This window comes from Lutjanus erythropterus, chromosome 11, assembly GCF_056507025.1.
Source record: "Lutjanus erythropterus isolate fLutEry1 chromosome 11, fLutEry1.hap2, whole genome shotgun sequence".
NCBI lineage: Eukaryota > Metazoa > Chordata > Actinopteri > Lutjaniformes > Lutjanidae > Lutjanus > Lutjanus erythropterus.
The window spans coordinates 36,200,477-36,220,641 of NC_139327.1; the positions used below are offsets into that span (position 1 = coordinate 36,200,477).

General features: G+C 39.2%; 1 protein-coding gene across 1 annotated transcript; it reads left to right on the forward strand.

Moving 5' to 3' along the window:
• The first annotated feature begins 676 nt into the window (after nucleotides 1-676).
• LOC146319437 (dual specificity protein kinase CLK4-like) lies at nucleotides 677-16,338 on the forward strand. Its single transcript, XM_084730408.1, has 13 exons — nucleotides 677-824; nucleotides 9,897-10,008; nucleotides 10,405-10,475; nucleotides 11,318-11,477; nucleotides 12,593-12,659; nucleotides 12,829-12,942; nucleotides 13,127-13,293; nucleotides 13,590-13,684; nucleotides 13,848-13,977; nucleotides 14,091-14,173; nucleotides 14,296-14,375; nucleotides 15,721-15,811; nucleotides 15,894-16,338. The coding sequence occupies exons 2-13, from the start codon at nucleotides 9,972-9,974 to the stop codon at nucleotides 16,047-16,049; spliced, it is 1,251 nt and encodes a 416-aa protein (XP_084586534.1). The 5' UTR covers nucleotides 677-824; nucleotides 9,897-9,971; the 3' UTR covers nucleotides 16,050-16,338.
• The last annotated feature ends 3,827 nt before the right edge of the window (nucleotides 16,339-20,165 follow it).

Here is a 20,165-nt window from a genome sequence, read left to right on the forward strand (position 1 = left end):
CCACCGTGAAGTAATAATGACGTGTGCCCGGCCAGACTAGACTACAAATGTCATAGCTGGTGTAGTTTGGTCCTCTCAGCGAATCAAACGAGCTGAAAAGTGCAAATGTGGAACCATGTTTCTGAGCATGTGCAGTGACGTCCCCCTGAACTCTCTAAGTAACTGTCCTGAAGTTACACCTCACTGTTACTGTGGGATGAATATCAAGAGTGAAAACAACACTGATTCAACCAATTTTAATGACACTGAAACAAAACTACACAACACACTGCGAGGACCAGAGGTTTTTATGAGATCTTGTAAGGTCGTGTATGAACCGAGATGACACCGTGTTTACATTTTGTTCAATTATCTAGAATGAAATAGTGTCTGGTGTCATTCATGGAGTACATCAGAAACCACCTGCATCATCCTGCAGCAGCAGTTCCAGATCAGACATGGTACACTATGTTTTCTCCTGCAGGACGAAAGAAGAGCCCATGCTGGGTCAGGCCAGGGGTCGTGGCAGGAGCGGCTCCCCGTGTCCCTTTTCACTGCAGCTGGCTGAGGATTTTACTGCCTAGAAGTGCGCAGGAATGTTCACGTCTTGGTTTTCTGAGGGACACAAGGTTTTATTGCACCACGGACGCCACTTCTGTCCCTCCTCGTTTGGCAGCTATGCAGCGTGGCAACAAGTGTTTGTGTTCCCCCCTCGGAGAGACTTGTGGGTGGAAGCTGAAGAAGAGGAGGGTTAAGTTATTCAAACAGACCAACAGGAGAGCAAACAGCAGCGAGCCAGAGGAGAGGAGAAGCACGAGACATCACAGCTTCAATAACAAAGACAGGTGAGGAGAAAAATCACTTTCACTTAACTCAGCAGCAGGAACTTCTCAGGGTGACGCTGCATTAGTTTGACCAATGTGAGGTTTTGAAAGCTGGAAGAAAGAAAACTTTTTCTATGACGCCCATACCTGAAATGCATTATAAAGATGCTTATAATGCACTATAATCTGCTTATAGCACTGTGTAATTATAGTTATAAGCACTCCAATATGCATCATGCTTTTGAAAATAATCATAACACCTTTTCTGATGACTTATATGGTCAAATATAATAATGTATCTTATTATTATTATGATCATTACTTATACTTATCATATAAATATCATAACTTCATAATTGCTGGTCACTCACTGCCTTTTTTTGCAGGGACGATAGTGTTTTATACAGAGTTGGAGGCTAAACGGCATCATCTAAAGAAGTTATGAGCTGAAATACATGGCTAAAAAAAAGCTGGAAGTTAAATTGTAATATTGTCAAAGTTTTTTCACTTCAAGTGTAATAAATTATTAAAAAAAAAAAGCCAAATATTTTAAACAGTATAAAAGGTAGAAAAAAAGAGGAGTAGAAGCAGAAGAGTAAGTTTAACATTTGATAAATTCACTAGCCCTAACACTTAAAGAATAGTTGGTAGAAATCAAAGGATTAATAGTTGTAGAAAATGATTAATTGAATATATATTACATTTCTAAACGTATATGTTAGGGCAGAGTTAGGGTTATTTCATTAGGGAATTGCATTACTTCACTTAAAGCTTCCGATGGCCACTTAAAGTAACTTATCACAATATAATGCATCATAAAACGGTTCTAATATATTACAGCTGAGAATCGATCATCCTTGCAAAACAAATGTCAGTGAGTGACCAGCAGTTATGAAGTTTTATGATACTTGATCTTGAAGCCATTTTAAAACCTTTATAATATGTTGATTATTGTCATGAAGAATTATGAATATATTCGCATGCTTACAGATAAAAGTATACAGTGCTATAAGCAGAGTATAATGCATTGTAAGTATGTTTATAATAAGGCTCGGAGACATAACAGAATATTTTTAACAAATACCTCAATATAGATATTTCTCGATGTTGCGACAATATTGTAGGGATGACTGTGGGTGCTTTCCCAAAATATTAAAACAATGAGATTTTTGATTAATAATTATCAGTAATATGGATATATAATGAAATGATAGAACAGCAAATGTTTAAAAAAAATGCTAGAACAGTCTTGTAAGTTCAGAAAACTACATAATTTTGCTGTAATGTAGCTTCTAAGATCACTTAAAGTGTATATATGTCTATATAATGATATGTTGCTCAGCCTAAATTTATAATCTGTTATGGACGTCATAGAAAATGTTACAGATTTTTTCACAGCATCAATGTCCTTGTTCATCTGTCACAGCTTTTATTAACAGCAGTACTGTACATCCGTTTATCCCCCGTCTAGTCTATTAAAAGCATATTGTCCCGGAGGGACGTCTGCATGTACAGGACATGCTGTTGACACACGTGAGCCGGGACATCAGGACACCGTCTGAGCTGCTCTGAAGACACCAGATATTTTTTTTTTACATATACATTAAATGTCTAAATTAATAAGTACTTATTACCACAGGCTAAAAGACAAGCTATGTTCAAATCTCAAATCAACCTTTGTAATCTCATGATGTGAGACAATCAACTTGTTTTCAAATAAAACACTCTTTCCTCTTATTACTTATAATGTTGGACAGGTCAGGAGAGCCCTGCCAGCGTGCATAGACAGCATCTTAACAACTGTAGCAACAGATTTAAGATGAAAATGTCACATCCCGCTTTGTGGAAGAGAGTGACACAGGCAAGTCTGTCCCTTAAAGTCATAGTTACCATGGTAACAGAGACCCCGAGGCGCAGTTTATTAACCCATCATCACGAGAAAATGAGCTTTGTTATCTCAAGATACTAAAATAATGAACTTGTGATCTCGAAATAACGGCATTGAAAAAACATGACAAGACTTTGTTTTCTGCATTCTGGTGACTTTTAAAGAAAGAAAATAACAAAATAATGTGTGAAAATGTGTCATAAATCGGGAGAGATGCAGGAGAATTGTGATCCTGAGAGGGCAACAAAAAACAGGAATCTACTGGGAAAAAGATGCAAACTTGGTTTATCTTTAACTGACTATTTTACTGAGCATGTAAGAACATTAAATCTGTGTGTGTGTGTGTGTGTTTGTGTGTGTGTGTGTGTGTGTGTGTGTGTGTGTGTTTCAGTATCCTAAGTATGCTCCTTGAATGCAGTGTGGTTAGTTGGCATAGTGCTCATTGTTAGAGCTGTGTGGTCTGGTCAGTTTTCAAAGCTTGGATTTCCTCTAAGTGTATTTTAAGACGGATTGGATTAACTGTTAAAGTAACACTGATAGGACCAAATAATCCCCTTTAATTAAATATACTAGTCACTTATCTCAACCTTCTTCACTGAGATAGATCATATCTCATTCAAAGAAAACAAATCGAGCCAAAGCATGAAGAATTAGCAGGGGAGGAGTGTCATCTCAGACTGTCAGTACGTCTGTCTCACACTTTGGTCTGAATTTTGACCTGACGATGATGCTAAATGACAAGAGATCATCATCATCATCATCATTTTACTCAAAACCATGAATTTCAACTTCATGATGGGGAGAGAGTCAGTCTTCTGAATACAGCATTTGAGAATTATTAATAATTGTGCCAAATTATTTAGTAGATATTGGGATATTCCTATTATTTTTTTAACACAAAATGCTACTCAAAGAGAAAAGCAATAAAAATGTCTGTACAAAATTTTATGGCAATCCATTCAATATCTGTTGAGATATTTCAGTGTGAACCAAACATGGAGGACCTACACACCAACACACCGACATAACCCAAGCTGTTAACACAACATGTATTTCCATAATTACTTGCTCTTCCCTCTTTTCCTCTCTATGAAACCAAAACATCACAGGGACAATATTTTCGATTAGCAAAGTCACAGTTTTAGATTAGATTTGCTGTCATTTTGGATAGGATACATGTGTTAAAACCTAGAATAGACGATGGTGACTGTGGAAATTTAAGCAAATGTTAACAGCAAGATGCATGAAAGTTAGGCTGGTGTTATGCTTTCTGCATCCATGAGGTTCCACTGGGGTCCATATGATGGAAATTTTGTCATCAGAGGGTGAACACGTAGGATCTGTTCAGACATTAGTGTACCCAATATTTTTGTGACCGCATGGACTTTGGACTTGTTGCAGACCTTTCCAAGTGGACTCCAGAAAGTAGCATAAACAGAGCTAATAGGCATCCACTGGGATTGGTTGCAGCTGTCTGTGTCTGTTCAGGACTATACTTTATACCCACAAAATATAACTGCAGTAACTACGGAAAGAGTAAAACTGACAAAAATTAGTTTTTCAATGGCCAGATTATGCAGTGACTGCATTTTTTAGACTGCATTTTCTCTAAAACAAAACAAAATTGGACTTTGAAACTTTGTCGCAAGATAAAACAGATATCAAGACGTTCATTTTTAGTACATTTTCACCAAATTTGTATTGCAATTGGCCTTGGACGGCAGTTTAATAGAGCCCTCATAGTGTAGAGCTCCAAACAGCAGCCACACTGGTATCTGCACACATGCCTCCTGAGCGCAGGCATTGGACGACACCGATTATCTTAAAATGCCAGATAATCGGCCCTTAGCACTATTCTGGAAACATCAAGGCGCACAGAAATAGGACCCCTGTTCTCTCTATCAAGCTGTGTGCACTATGCGGAGTGAAACGCTCTCCACTCCTGGCATACGTTGGTGAGTGGTGAGTGTCGGAGGACCTTAAGTGAGTGACAACGGTCCTGCAGTTTGTCAGCAGGAGTGAGTCGTCCTCAGTGCTGATTTACAGTCGATCAGAGACAGCTGAGCTGGAGAGCAGCACGGAGAAACATATCCATTCCTGAGAGAGTCAGGAGGGAGGAGGGGAGCCTCCTCCTGCTCTGGAATGACAGACCCTCCTTCACATTGTTGGCTATAAAAAGCAGACCTTCTTCTCATAGACCAGTCAACCAGCACATGTAAATATTCCACCATACAAAGAAAAAAAGGTACATATTTTAGAAAAAAAAGCCAAACATTAAAAATAAGTTTTGGTGAAGATGAATATTTATAAGGATTTCAAAATATCCATTTATGAAAGAAAAATTCTTGCTCTTCTTTCTCTTTCTTTTGCTTGGAAAAGTGTGAACAAATGGGAAAATTCAAATTTTGCAACTTTGGCGGGTTCTAGGTGGCGCTGGCGTTGAATATCTGATATACTGCAGCGGGGGTGGTGGAGGAGGTGATGAAAAGATGAATAAGAAATAACATACAGTAAGAGAGAAACCCCCACTGTGAATGGCATGCCTGCTATTTGTGGAAGGGACAGTGAAAGTTTTTCCTTGCAATGGATTGGCTGCCACAAACTATAAGCTTGTGGACACGCTGTTGTCGAGATATCAATCACCCGTACAAATTCTGATTTAGATACTTTAATGAAGACGTGGTTTATAAGATAAAGCAGTAAGACGATAATCTATATTTCACTTATTCTCAGGTCAATAGATTGATGAATTTATATGATTCAAACAAGCACTGTCTGCCTATCCAAACCCTGATACAGCTCATGTCCAGAGGTGGGGACCAAGCCTCGTTTATTTACAGTTACTTAGCTGTTAGGCTAATGTTAACTTAGCATTAGCTAGCTAAATATGTTAATATTACCCTTGAATTACTATTCTTTGTGTAACTTTAAATCTTGAATGAAGTTGGACATTGTTGCATCTCCATCTGTGATTTTTGACCCACACGTTTTACAGTGTGCAATTTGTTTTTTGTACATAAAAAAAAAAAATATATATATATATATATATATATATATATATATATATATATATATATATATATATATATGTATATATATATTTATATATATATATATATATATCTTTGGTATAATTTTTTCTGAGTGTAGCTCACTATTGTAATGTTAGTTCTTCACAGTCGTCTCCTCCAACTTGATGATAGATTGGTTCAATCAATCTAATTGTTGACCATTATATTTTGCAAACACCTCGCCTCACTCTCTCCTTCCACATGAAAAAAAAAAAGGGCTAGCCTCAGAAAATGAAACTTGGCTGTAGCTGGATGTGTCACGCGGTGCTGCTCACCTCGGCTGCTGTAACCTGCCTGCACACATGGTTCTCGGCAAAAATACACCTGACAATGATCTGTCTCTGCAGAATGTGTCACAGACATGAAAAAATCAGGTGCAGGGCTGTGAGTTTTCTTTCTTTCTATTTTCTCCTTTCCTCCCTTCGTCCCTGAACAAGGAGGAGAAACTCACTGTTTGCCCTCTGAATACAGCTTTTTTCTCCTCTTCAAGACTCCTCTGCAAACTCAGCATAGAGAGGCAGGGCTTTCAGCAGCCGCCGTGCAGCGAGGTGGCCGACTCACGTTCATGCAGACGATGTGAACCATTCGATTTTGTCAAGTGAATCCTAGAGTCATCAGATTTGTGACTCAGGTCCAAACCTCTGCCACAGAGCTCCACTGTTGTCCAGACATTGTTAAAAACACCTCAGTGAGCCTCACTGTTGTTGCCCTGAGTGACATGATCTTTCATGGTCATGAACATGGTCACACAAGTTTATTTTGAGTCAATCCCACATACTCTGCCCTGCTGCTGGAAAATACTGGAGTACTAAATGCTGAAAATAGTTCCCCAATATCCACCCCTGTCTGAGTAATGTTTGCTGAAGTGCCCAGCTGAATAAGAAAATCACTTACTTACTTAGTTATTATTAATATTATGTGATTCTTTAGAAATGAGACAAAATTATATTTTAAGGGGGTTATGAGTTTTATTCTTCAATTATGTTGGAAAATATATTTTAAAAGGTCAAACTCTTGGCTATTAAAATTTAAAATTAAAATGTTAACTTTTTATATTTTATATTTATATTCATGGTGATTAGCCATTTTATTTTTAAAGTTGCTCAGAGTTATCTTGATGCTAATCAAAATACACATTTTTGAACCATAATTCTTATTTAGGTTTGATTTAGAAGAGCTACAGAGCTGACACGTTACGGTTGAGACGCATCTGATGGCAATAACATTTAATGAATTTGTCAAATTAATTCCTTCCGTTTTTAAACCAGAAAGTGAGCAGGGGGTCCTTCGGGTATAGCTAAACCTTTTAATGCCTGAGTTTTATTTGGTAGGAACTGATTTGTCCCGGTTCTCAAGAAATGATGTAGGTAACTTAGAATTTGAGGAGGGGGGGATTTTCACTCCTCTCCCATTCATCTCCCCCCAAAATACTCCTGTCCCGTCTAAATCCCAGAAGAATGACTCCCATCCCATCCTGTTCCCGTCAATCCACAGTCCACACACACGAGTCACGCACTGGTCAGGTGGCTGCGAGCTGCAGCCAGAGCAGACAGGAGAGAATTACAAAGGACCGCAGGACGACCGGCAGTTTGTTCAAAATATAAAATGATTCTTAATCCCAGTGCACTTTTTTCCACTTCCACCCCAGTCCTGTGATGAACGTTTCCTTCAAACAGTATCCATGTATTCCTACATTCTATTGAAATAATATTCTATTCTCTGGCAAAACATTTTTTGAGACAACTCCAAATTTCACGGCAACTTACTATAATAGATATTTGAGTTTTGAGCCCAAATGAAACTTTTAAGTTTTGAAATGTACTGTACCTTTAATCTTTAGTTCAGATAATGTACTTGCTGTTTATACGTTTTAGAAACTTATAAAGTGGATTTCAAAAATTGCTCACAGTGAAATGTGTACCTGTAAAAATTAAATAGTTTTATATGAAAATATAAAAACATAGAAGAAAAGCAAAATTCTCTCCACAAAATTTAAATTTTTTTTCAAAGCTAAAGAGTTTAACATCTATTGCAGTATGTTGTCTTGACATTTTCCTCAACTTTTTCATTTGTACAGTTTTCTTGTTTCTGTTTTCTTTACTTTGCTGTATCCAGTGACTGCTCCAAAAACCTAATTTCCCCACAGGGGCCATTATAGTTTCATGTTATCTTCTCGCCTCTCCGGAAGCTGCTTTGCTTGCTGGGGGGTCGTAACTAAGCCTTTTCCAAAAGGCCAGGGAAACCCTGGAGATAGAGACACCAATACGTTTGTAGGCTGGAGGGATGTAGCACTATGTATAGCTTTGAAAACAGAGAAGAAGGAATCAGGGGTTGAGGAGACACTCCTACATCAAAGCCTGTGAAGGACGAAGGGTTTAAATACCAGGCAGAGAGCGAAGGAAGAAGAGCTGTGAAGTTCCTCTCGCTATACAGCCAAACGTGACATTTGGGTTGAATTTATTTTGTTCCAAATTAGACATTTTTACCTTTATGAACTGTGGCAGAAAAGTAGAGGAAGACGCTGAAGAGTTCAGGTGCAGCAACAGATCTCGTAAGTTATCGTGCTTCTACCCACTGTACTCGTATCAGTATGACGCAGCATGTTAATCAGGTTGTATGTTGATATTCAAGGAACAAATTATTGGTCAATAATGTTAATGTTCAAACTGATAAACTTTACTGTCAGGTGTATGTTTACCACTGTGATATTCACCTCATCGCCAGAAAGTGTTTGGGAACTGAGGACACTGATTGTTGAAGTTTGAGTCTTTCTAATTCTTGCTTGATATATGACTTCAGCTGCTCAGCAGTCTGGGGTCTCTGTTGTTGTAATTTGTGCTTCATAATGCTCCACACATTTTCAATAAGAGACATGCACAGTGTGTCTTGGCATTGTCTCACTGAAATAAGCAGGGACGTCTCTGAAAAAGACATCTTCTGGATGGCAGCGTATGTTGCTCCAAAACCTCTATGTGCTTTTCAGCATGGGCACTAACACACCCTCATACCATCATAGATGCTGATTTTTGAAGTTAGTAACAATCTGCATGGTCCTTTTCCTCTTTAACCTGGAGGATACGGTGTCCACAATTTCTGATAACAATCTGAAAAGTGGACTCGTCAGACCACAGCACACTTTTCCACTTTCCATCTGTCCATCTCAGATGAGTTCAGGCCCAGAGAAGTCTGCAGTGTTTCTGGATGTTGTTGATATATGTCTTTCTCTTTGCATGGTGGAGTCTTAACTTGCATTTGTAGATGCTGAGACAAACTGTGTTTACTGACAACTGTTCCTGAGCCCATGTAGTGTCGTTTATACAGTCATGTGGGTTTTTAATGCAGTGATGCCTGAGGGGTCAAAGGTCACAGGTATTCAATGTTTATTTTCAGCCTTGCCCCTTATGTGCAGACATTTCTCTGGATTCTCTGAATCTTTTAATGATAATATGGATTGCAGATGGTTAAAACCCTAAATTCCTGCAGTTTTGTGTTGAGAAACCTTGTTCTTAAACTGTTAGACTTTTTCTCCTCACAGTTTTCAGTCAGTTTGAACAATAAACCCCAGTTATCACTGTTTGTGCAGTTGCCGGGTGGTGAGGCGTACAGTATTTAGAGTGTGACACATCAAAGGCCCTGAGTGATTAGCGCCTTATTTTTTTCTCCTCCCGCTATCTGATTGGCTAATACTCATTACATGTGTTAGATAGTTTGGTTATAGACGCTACTGTCTGTGTGTGCCTTGACACCTTGGCTTCCCCCCTGTTAAAACCACTGCTATAAGCTATCTCCTTACATGAGCGTACATTATGTTAGCATGAAAACAACTTTCACACAATCATAACTAGTGTTCGAACGTGTCATGGCCTCATATAAGATTAAACATGCAGACAACCCGTATATATTAAATCCCAAAAGATCTCTGACTGTACAGGATTTACATAAATATGAGCTGAGTCTGAGATGACCTTAAGTGGCAACTGTACAGGATAAATGCAGCACTACTCCCACCAAAGTTGTCTGTCCATGTTTTATGCTTCCAGCTTTGTTACTTATCAGTTTTACAGGGTTGCCAGTGTGGCTAAAGACATCACTGACCCTCATCTGCCTGCGTATTTCTTCTTCTTATCTGCGCAGTGATCAGCAGACCTCCAGAGGCTGGAGCAGAGGGAGCAAATACTGGTCACCGAGTCCAGCTTGTCCAGCAGCACTATGGGCAGGAAGGACGACGAATGTGATTCCTGGAGAGGTAACCTCGTCGCCACTTGTGTTTTAGTCGTTTAACTGCATGTTCGTGTGTCATGCAGCTCACACTGAGTCAGCAGGAGCGTCTTCGTCGAAGGCATTGAAAAGAAAACTGTGGAAAATGTTTTTCCTTCCAGATGTGAATAACACTTTTTTCAGTGGAAATACTTTAGTGTTTCTGAGCATTAGCTTTTACCCATACCTGGTCATTATAATTAATCTTAGATTGACAATTAAAAGGAGATTCTGTTTACCTCTTCATTAGCAACAGCCTGTTTGATTTCTTATTTAAATAAATAACAGTATATAGTAATAGCTAAAAGATTTCTTTAAAATGTTTTTTACTTATGTGCTTAAGAGATTGTTGTTGTCTCATCTCTGTCTTTCTTTCTACTGGTAGACGGTGATGATCCCAAAACAGACGTCCACGCCGACAGAAAGACGGGAACTTCCCCAGAAACTGCTGACTTGGTGCGGTTCTCTTCCTCCTCTTCCTATCAGATATTTCCCAGATTATTGGCAAATACTGCATGTGTTATTTGGAGTTTGGGTAGATATATCAACTATAAAACAAGAGTAGCCAAAAAATATGACAAATAGTTCATTTTAAAAGATTTTTGTTCAAACTGTTTGTTTGCCAATGTGAGAACTTTCTTTTTAAGGACAAATGTGTTTCCTTAAAATGTAAGTTGTAGTGCTGCCAGACTCTTTTCTTCAGACTGTTTCTTAAATGATAAAAGTGCAGATAAATTTTAATCTGTGAAATTGTTATTGGGGCTTCTTGACACACTATATATTTTTTCAGAGATATGTAGTTTTTACATTTTGTACACAGAAATATAGAAAGTTTAGGTTTTTATTTACACAGAAATATGGAGCTTTTACATTTTTAACACATTAATATGTCAACTTTATACTTATGAAACACAGAACAATATGCTTTTTCCATTTTCAACCTGAAATTGTAAACTTAACATTTTGTATACAATCATTTGGCCTTCACACTTTTTTGTACACAGACATATTTGAAAATGATGCTTATTTACACAGTTTTATCTTAAAACACAAGAGGACAGCAGTTTCCTGCTCTTGTTGATGGCTTATAATCCTCTGTGTGCTGTGTTCATACTGTCCCTGATTGGAATGAAGTCCTGTTTTGTGATAAGCAAAGTGACGTGATCTAAATAGTCATCCTGTCTTTCTCTTGTCCACATGTCCTGTCAACCTGTATGTCTCGAAATACAACCACCAACACTATGTACCGTCTCCTGCCTTCATCGCTTCATCTGTCATGTGTCCAACACTCAACTCAGCCTGACGACAACTCGTCACAGTTTGAATCCGCTTTTCTTGGTGACAATGCTGTCAGCGCTGATGATGATGAATTAAAGAGGAGTCACAAGGGAAAGAGCTGTGAAGACGATGAAGAGGGACACCTGGTCTATCACATCGGCATGGTGCTGAAAGAAAGATGTACGCGACACCAGCCTTTTGTCTTTAATGTCTTTTCTGTCCTTGTCTTTGTCATCAAGTCTTTCTATCAAGGCAACATGAAGGTAACTGCTCTCACACCATCATTTCTGGTCACCATATTTTCTTTGCTTGCACAGAAATGCTGTGATACATATGTAGGATTTCTACAATAAATGACAATGACTTCATGCAAATCTTCAGGTAGCTTTCAGGTAAATGAGTATGAAGGTTTGTTCTTAAAGTTGGGAACAGTAGTTTGTCAAAATAATCTAAACTCAAGGTCCAGTTATCAGCTTTTTCTAGACCTTTCAATTTGGGTGGGAATCTCACATTTCAGCTCGATTCTTGGAACCACAGTACCACCGAGAACTGATTCAAAACCAGTTCTTGATTCAATAAATAGAAGAGAAGACAGCTTTAGGCTCTTATTAAAGCATCAGTGTGTAGGGTTTGGTGGCATCTAGCAGAGAGCTTGCAGATTACCTCGTCTCACCCTTCCCTTCCAAGCATTTAAAAAAGCCCCACAGTAGCAACAAAACTTGCAAAACCACAAAAGGCTGTATCTAGAGCCAGTGTTTGGTTTGTGCATTCTGGGCTACTGTAGAAACATGGTGGTGCAGCATGGAAAAGGACTTGGCACTTTGTTCTGGTAAGAAGATACTGTCATTTTCTGCCAACTTAAATCTTGCACACAGGACCTTTAGAACACATTAACGGTATTAATTTGAAAGCACTTTATAGTTTTCTGCCTGTAAGAACAGTGAAATGAAAGTAATTTACTGACCACAATCACTGCCTAAATATCCCTTGGAAAAACAGAAATTGGTTTGTTTGTTCTGGATTGAGGAGCTACAACTGTTGCTACTAATCAAGAATGCAGCAGAAAGTACATTATAGGTGAAATATTCTCTTATTTTATAGGTTTCAGAACATCTTGCCAAAGGACTGCAGTTGAAAATTAGCCCGCTGGCGAACACTGGCACATTTACAGAAATATTGATTAATACGTGTTGCCCTTATAAATAAAATAAATGGAATGAAATTAAATTGTTTTTGCCCTGACCGTTGCATTTGGCTTTTATGACATTAAATGAATGTCTGTTTATATTTTCCAGATGAGGTGGTACTTACACTGGGAGCAGGAGCCTTTGGAAAAGTGGTGGAGTGTATTGACAGACATAAGTAAGCATGCATGCTGACTGAGCCTTGACCTTGACTGCTTATGTTTTCCATCCTGAGTTATTTATCCAATCAGAAACCAGAGAATCATCATGTAAACTGAATGCATTTTTGTGGCAGTAGTGCAGTTACTCTTTTTTTTTGTCTTTTTCCGCATGTCTGTGTGCAACAGAGATGAACATGTAGCCGTGAAGATCGTGAGGAACATCGATTGTTTCCGCGAAGTCGCCAAGTCTGAGATCGCAGTGCTGGAGGAGATCAACAGTCTGGATGATGACAACAGATTGTAAGCAGAGCTGCAGCAGAACCTGAGAGAACCTTTGTCCTCTAAAAACATTCAGTTTAATCTTTTATATCAGTGTTTTACATGTTGGCTAAAGCTAAAGACTACTGGGTGTTTGCTGTCAGTATATTTAAATGTTTAAACGTTAAGGTCTCATGTTTATGGATGACTGACCCTCTCCTGTCAGCGCCTGTGTGAGGATGCTGGACTGGTTCGATCACGAGGGTCACATCTGCATCGTGTTCGAGCTGCTCGGCCTCAGCACCTTCGAGTTCCTCCGACAGAACAAGTTCCTGCCGTTCACCGTGGAGCAGATCAGACACATGGCCTTCCAGATCTTCAGAGCCGTCTGCTGTGAGTTAAATGTGTGTGTGTGCACTTTGTGTGACCTCTGACCCCTCACCTCAACAATATTGATAACTTTGGTGATCTTAGAAATGGATCTTCTGGAGCAAGCAGCACAATGATTGAGCAATGAAGTGTAGAGATGTTGGCTGATGTTCACCCTGATTCACCCAAATTCAATCATTCTGCAGATATTTGACTGCTGCTGCAATTTGCCCATAAAAACGGCAGAAATTTGTAAAAAGTTGAAATAAAAACATATAATTAAAACGTGAGTTTTTTGCATGTGTGTGTGTGTTTTACAGTCCTGCATCGTAACAAGCTGACCCACACAGACCTGAAGCCAGAGAACATCCTGTTTGTCTCCTCTGACCACGAACTGGTGTACAACGAAGAGAGGGTAAAAGTTTTATAAAAACTTTCTGCCTGCTGACAAAAACAAATATGTCATGCTGCCATTTCAAGGTTTACCATGCAGTGAAGGATGTTGAGCAGCGCGCGTGTGTGTGTGTGTGTGTGTGTGTGTGTGTGTGTGTGTGTGTGTGTGTGTGTGTGTGATTCAGAAGAGTGACGAGAGGAAACTGAGGAGTCTGGATGTGAAGGTGGTGGATTTTGGCACCGCCACATTCGACCACGAGCACCATGAATCGCTGGTGTCAACACGTCACTACCGAGCTCCAGAGGTCATACTGGGTACACACACAACTCACACACATACACACTCACACACCCACAGAGCATGAAGTAGAATGACTACACTGGTTAAGCTACATGTCAAATAATCCTTTTTTTGGTTTGGTGCTCAGATCTGGGCTGGAACCAGTCGTGTGATGTTTGGAGTCTGGGCTGCGTTCTCATGGAGTTTTACCTGGGACATACACTCTTCATGGTACACACACACACACACACACACACAGAGAGAGAGAGAGAGAGAGAGAGAGAGAGAGAGAGAGAGAGAGAGAGAGAGAAAGAAACAGTACTAAGTTTTTCTGCTCTGCCTGCTTGTTTCAGACCCACGACAGTAAAGAACATCTGGCCATGATGGAGAAAGTCCTTGGACCGATTCCCCCCCACCTGCTCAAACAGACCAGGTTACCTCACACACACAGACAGTACACTGCACATGTTCTCCAAGTTCTTCAAGGCCAGTCAGGAGGTGATCTGGGTCAGCCTCAGGGTCTCCAGGGTCAGTTGTAAACAGGGAGGCAGCTAAGAGGCATCTTTACTTGGTGCCCTTGTGCTGCTCTGCATCTTGAAATTGCACTTCATCTCTCCTCTGACACTGAGCTGAAGAGTCTGATTGTAACAAATAAGCCTGGTTTCCACTCAGTTACAGTGCAAATTTCAACCACAATTTGCAGAAAATGTTCAAAAGACAATCCAAATTAATGAGCGTTTCCATCCACTACTGTTCTGTGAGTATTAGGAGTGGAGAGCATCAAGATAACCAGCTGCTGGCACTAATTCTCCAGTTTGTGGCACTTTTGCAAACAATTGCATAAGAAGAGATGATGTTGTTAAAAGAGAACATACAGGAAAGTACAGGAAATGAGAACATTGACTGAGGTTCTACCAGGTACCAAGCTTGCTCAACTCTTACTGGAGCACAGAGCGAAAAGGGGACTAAGGAGGGGACAGCTCAGTGAGTTTGCTTTTATTGCACTTTATTGCACCAACACATCAACTTCTACCTCAGCCAAACATAAAAAAACAAAACTTTTTTGTGTGTTTTCACTTCCTACTCTGGCATGTTTATACATAACTTGAAAATATGCATTAAAACAAGTGACTGCACTACACCAACTTCTACAACAGGTATCTGCATATGAATGTAAACTCTGTAGGCAAGGGACAAAATTTTGGTATCAGAAGCTTTCTGGTTTACTTCTGCAGTCTGAATAGTAGTGATCAATCACATCTGAGCAGGCTTTGGTTGCATGCAAGCAAACAGTCTGCGCAGAAAGCAGAATTAAAAAAAAAAAAAGTCTCCATAAATATGCAGATAAAATCCAGTCATAGAGCTCCAGCTCCATTCTTGCGCCTCAAGTTAGTAATTTGGCTGTAAACATCGACCAGTGCAGAAATCTGTTATCCAGATACTCGCTGGCTACACCGGAAGTCCTGCTGATGCGCCCCCATGGTCAAATCTGCGTCAGATGACAGCCAATAAGTTCTAGGATTGTGCACCTGCAGGGAAGTCACAAAACATAACAGCAAGTCATTGAGCATTGTGTCCATCAGTTTCCATGGTGATGGCTGTTTCTTATGATTGAAGGCACCACAGGTTGTCTGTTTATGCCCTTTTCTCAATGTGGTCTTCACAGCTGCAGCTTGAAATGAAGTGCTGGTGGGGATGAAGTGAATTAAGAAGGGTGTTTCTATCTTTAACCACTAACTGTATAAAATGTGTGTGTGTTTGTACGGTGTTGTGTGTAGAAAGCAGCATTACGTCCACAACGAGCGTCTGAACTGGGACGAGCAGAGCTCCTCTGAAGATTACATCAGGAAACACTGTCAGCCTCTCAAGGTAAACAGCAAATCTGATCAGCCAATCAGCTGCAGGTGTGAGGTTAGAGGACTTATTGGAGGACTAACTGTGTGTCTTTCAGCAGTACATGCAGAGGAGGACGGAGGAGGAGAGGCAGCTGTTCGACCTGCTCAGCTGCATGTTGGAGTATGACGTCTGCAGACGGATCACCCTGGAGGAGGCGCTGTGGCACCCGTTCTTCAGCCCCATGAGGGCGCAGAAGCATCAGCGCAGCTAGCACACATGCATGCACACACACACACACACACACACACACACACACATATTCAACATCTACCTCTGGCTGTAATTAAAGCGTTGTGATTACTAAACTGTTTGGGTTTGTAGTTCTACGTTGATGAGTTGATGTTTTGAACAGTTTCACAGAGCATTCCCATCTACTTGAAATAATTTTATTTTTTTGACATCCCATCATAATCCCACAGTCCGCATGTCATTGTAAAAGTGTTTCCTTCATTGATTCTTTGTCTATTTTGTGCAGTTTGTTAATAAATATTTAACATTTTGGTCTGCTGCTGTTTACTTCAGCTCACACACAGACAGATAGAGGTAAACGAGCCAAACTTATCAACTAAATGTTTAGAAGATGGATTCAATTTGGCCATCATTTCTTTGCTTATTATAACATTGTACTCACCCAAGTTGCACCATTGTTATAACAGTCTTGCAGGACAACAAACTACATCAATTAGATGACCATTTTAGCCAGACTAAGACAAAGCATTGATTAAAATAAAAAATAAAATCAACAAAATGACACATTTAGATTTTTTTTTTAGTTTAACAATCTCTTTGGCTGGGTTGCACCAACAAGGACTAATTTTTGATCCTGATTTAATCCTGGTTTAACTTCAATTTATGTTGCACCAAATTTTTAAACTATCTTAAAATTAAGAAAGATTAAGACTAAATTTAAACCTCTCTTTAAACCTCAGTTTAGTGTCTGCTGTAGACTTAGATTAAATTTAATTCTGCTGCACCAAGACTTTAAACTCTAGCAGTTTAACATCTTGATCAAAGACAGGGAGGATTTTGAAAAAAAAAAGTTTTAGTGACTTTGTTTCCTCCATTTTAGTGATTGAAGATAACGAAAAATAAGTACACAGCAACATATTTTTATGTTTAATATTTAGAATTTTATTTTTGATTCTCAGAAAAGAATACAGAATAATCTGCCCCTCTGTGTAAATGTCTGACATAAACTGCTATTCATTAGTTTTCTTTCATGCATTTGTTTTTGCTTTGCCCCCTAAAAGAAAGCTGATTCGAGGACAGATTTTACAAAATGCATTCCTTGTTACTTTAAGGTGTGAAAATTTGTCATAAATCAGGAGAAACACAGGAGCACTGTGATCCCTGGAGGAAATGGGGGCAATGAAAAATGGGAGTCTCCTGGTAAAATCAGGAAGGTTGGCAAGAATAGCAATTAGTCACAGTTCTGTGATGAAATGATATATAGAGGTAAGACCAAAGCCGAATGAAACCAGAATTAGCCTTTAATGCATGTTGACCCAAACAGAGCGTTATGACCAAACCCTTTTAGGTTTTTACACAAATAACCCAGCATGGCCCTGCCGGGCTCCACTGAAAGCCTGGATGAACAACAGCCTGACATGACAAATGACGAAGGAACCAAAGGTAAATTAGCTCTGTTTCCAGCCCAGCCGATTAGGCTTTATGTAGACACTCAGTCTCTGAGTCTAAAGTAAATGTTAACTATCTCCGACCTAGAAAATCTCTGACATCAGCTGCTCTAACTGCCTTGTTGATTCAGACTGCTGACACGTAAAGTGGACAAGATTTATCAAGATTCAAGCAGCCGAGGAAGTTTCCATGACTGAATAGTTATCCAGCTATAAAATATAACGTTCAGATAAACAGCAGGCCCGTCCGCTATCTGACAACCATCAGTTTAAAGCTACTAAATCACAGGGATGTAATAAAACAGCATAAAACAAAGTGGGTCTGAGGGCCAATGCACGCCATTTATGTATAATGGCTTCCAGTCTGTCTCCTGACCTTTGCTGCATGTTAGCTGTGATCTGTCGTGCTTCAGTTTACTTGGCACGGCACGAGATGACTGCATGACAAAAATTTGATTTTCTTAGATAAAAGTTTACGGTCAAAATGATGCTTCGCTTTCTATGGTGAAGCCTCCGGAGAGGAAAACAGCTACTCAAAGGCTTAATATTTAAAACAGGACGTAGCTCTTTTGCCAAGCTGCTCGTTGAACGTATAGCTTATTTTAGTTTGAATTTTTACAGTTTACTTTGTAATTGCATATTTCTTAAAGGAACAGTTCATCCCAAAATTAAAAATACATATTTTTTCTCTGATTTGTAGTGCTGTTTATCTGCCCAGATAGTTTTGGTGTCTGCCTTCTCTGGAATATAATGGGACTCAGCTTGTGGTGTTCAAAGCACCAAAAGTACGTCTCTCAAAAATCACGCAAGATAATCAACAGACCTTGTTGTGAGCAGTTCCTTGTAGGAACCACCTGAGAGAAAGTAGATTCGACAGTAAAAAGAAAGTAGTTCCTACACGAAAGTAGTATTTTATGTATTTTTGATTTTGGGCAGAATTGTCCCTTTAATTTATGCACATAACTTACGTACTTATTTTAACCCAAACACGATCGGTTCCTTAACCAAACCAGACTGCGACTGTTTCACAACTTTAACCACAATGAAGGTCACCATGACGTTAAACTGCACCTCCACAGAACTTAATGGGAAGGATTTGTTGTATCACCTGTGCACAATGCAAGACTTTGCACTGCACACAATTTGAGAATGTAAAGTTATGTTATTTTAAGTAGATTTAAGAGACCGGGTTGGAATAATGATTGGAATTAGAAAAAATGTTTTAACTTAGTTGTAACAAACAGAATTTACATTTTGTTTTGACAGTCATCAGTCAATATGTGAACTGTGTAAATCGTGTATATTTAAAAAAAATTAAAAATGATATGATCTTAATAATACACATGATAATATAGTGTAAATGATCCAGTGTCTCTAAAACGTACTGTATGCTCTTACATCAGTTACAGTTATGGTTACAGACTCTCTCTCTCTCTCGTACTCTTAAATAGTAAACTTTATGTGCTATCCATGTTTTTTTTTTTTTTTATTTGTATATTCTTTATCACCATATATTACAGCTGTTGGATGATGTTGACATGAACAGTATACATAGATGAATGCATCAGTGAAAATGAGTGACTGTAAAGTGTGCGAGGGCCCTACATGCTTTCCTAAGAATGCAGCAGCATTTTGTGACCCTGAATGTTGTCATAAAATAAGGTTCACGTTTCATACAGTTAACCAGGAATGTTTGACGACTGGTCTTGTCAGAGACCAGAGACCAGAGACAGGAACAGAAGGGGAGCTCAAATCACCGATGGTTAACTGCCTGCGTGGCTGCTGAAACTGAAGTACCAATCAATGCACCAGTATCGACAGCTGGAAACAAAATTAAAACTATAAAAGTCACTGCAGAAAAATAAATTAATCTTAGATTTCTTCCAAATAAATACACAAATCAAAACAAAACCCACATTTTATATTATATCCATAATGTTTTGTTTTGAGTCTTTAGCAACAATTAATTTTGATTTTTTAATTTTTACTTTTTTGTTTTCCACTTTCTTGTGGGGCTGCATCATTTCCGACTTGCAGGAAGTGCGCACAAAGAGCTCAAAGAGTCAGCGAGCGCCTGTCACGCAACTCGCCAGTTCTACAGTGGGACAGGCCTGAACCCTCGTGGACTTGTCAGGAATGCATGTCAGACTTCTTCCTGCCCCCTGCTACCACTGACCTCTTATTCCTCTGGTTTCACTGGGAATTATGGATCAAAATTACACTATAGTGACGTCTCTTTTGAGACAGAGTGAACATGAGGGAGAGGTGGACAGTCTGTGTTTTCACCACATGGCAGCTGATATACTTTATATGAGATCATTTGTATTAAAGACATTTCCTGTTACTGAACACGTGATGATGGATAGTCTGAAAAACAAGAGTTAAAGAACAGGGTAGAAAGTTTTGACTGAAGACTTTATTAGTTGTCAGGTCACGATTGAGCTCAGGCTTAAAGGAAATGGGTCCATTCGGCCTGAGCTCCATGAAGGGTACAGAATGAGTCTGCTGCAGAATGGTGGATGTGTGATGGAGGGAGACAAGGACATGTCTGCATTAATTATAATTTGTGCATCATTGTAAATGTAATATGAAAAGTAATACGTTTACTTTTGGCTGACAGACCTCTATTCTATATGCCGCTCTGGAGTATTGATCAACCCTCCAAAGACATCCTGATGCTGGAGCGAAGG

What these genes read in the sequence shown, in the direction of transcription:
- LOC146319437 (XM_084730408.1), top strand. Translation starts at nt 9,972, where the DNA reads ATGGGCAGGAAGGACGACGAATGTGATTCCTGGAGAG. An exon ending in GAGTGTATTGACAGACATAA is followed by an intron (nt 12,660 to 12,828) that starts GTAAGCATGCAT and finishes TGTGTGCAACAG; the next exon opens with AGATGAACATGTAGCCGTGA. An exon ending in AGCTCCAGAGGTCATACTGG is followed by an intron (nt 13,978 to 14,090) that starts GTACACACACAA and finishes TTTGGTGCTCAG; the next exon opens with ATCTGGGCTGGAACCAGTCG.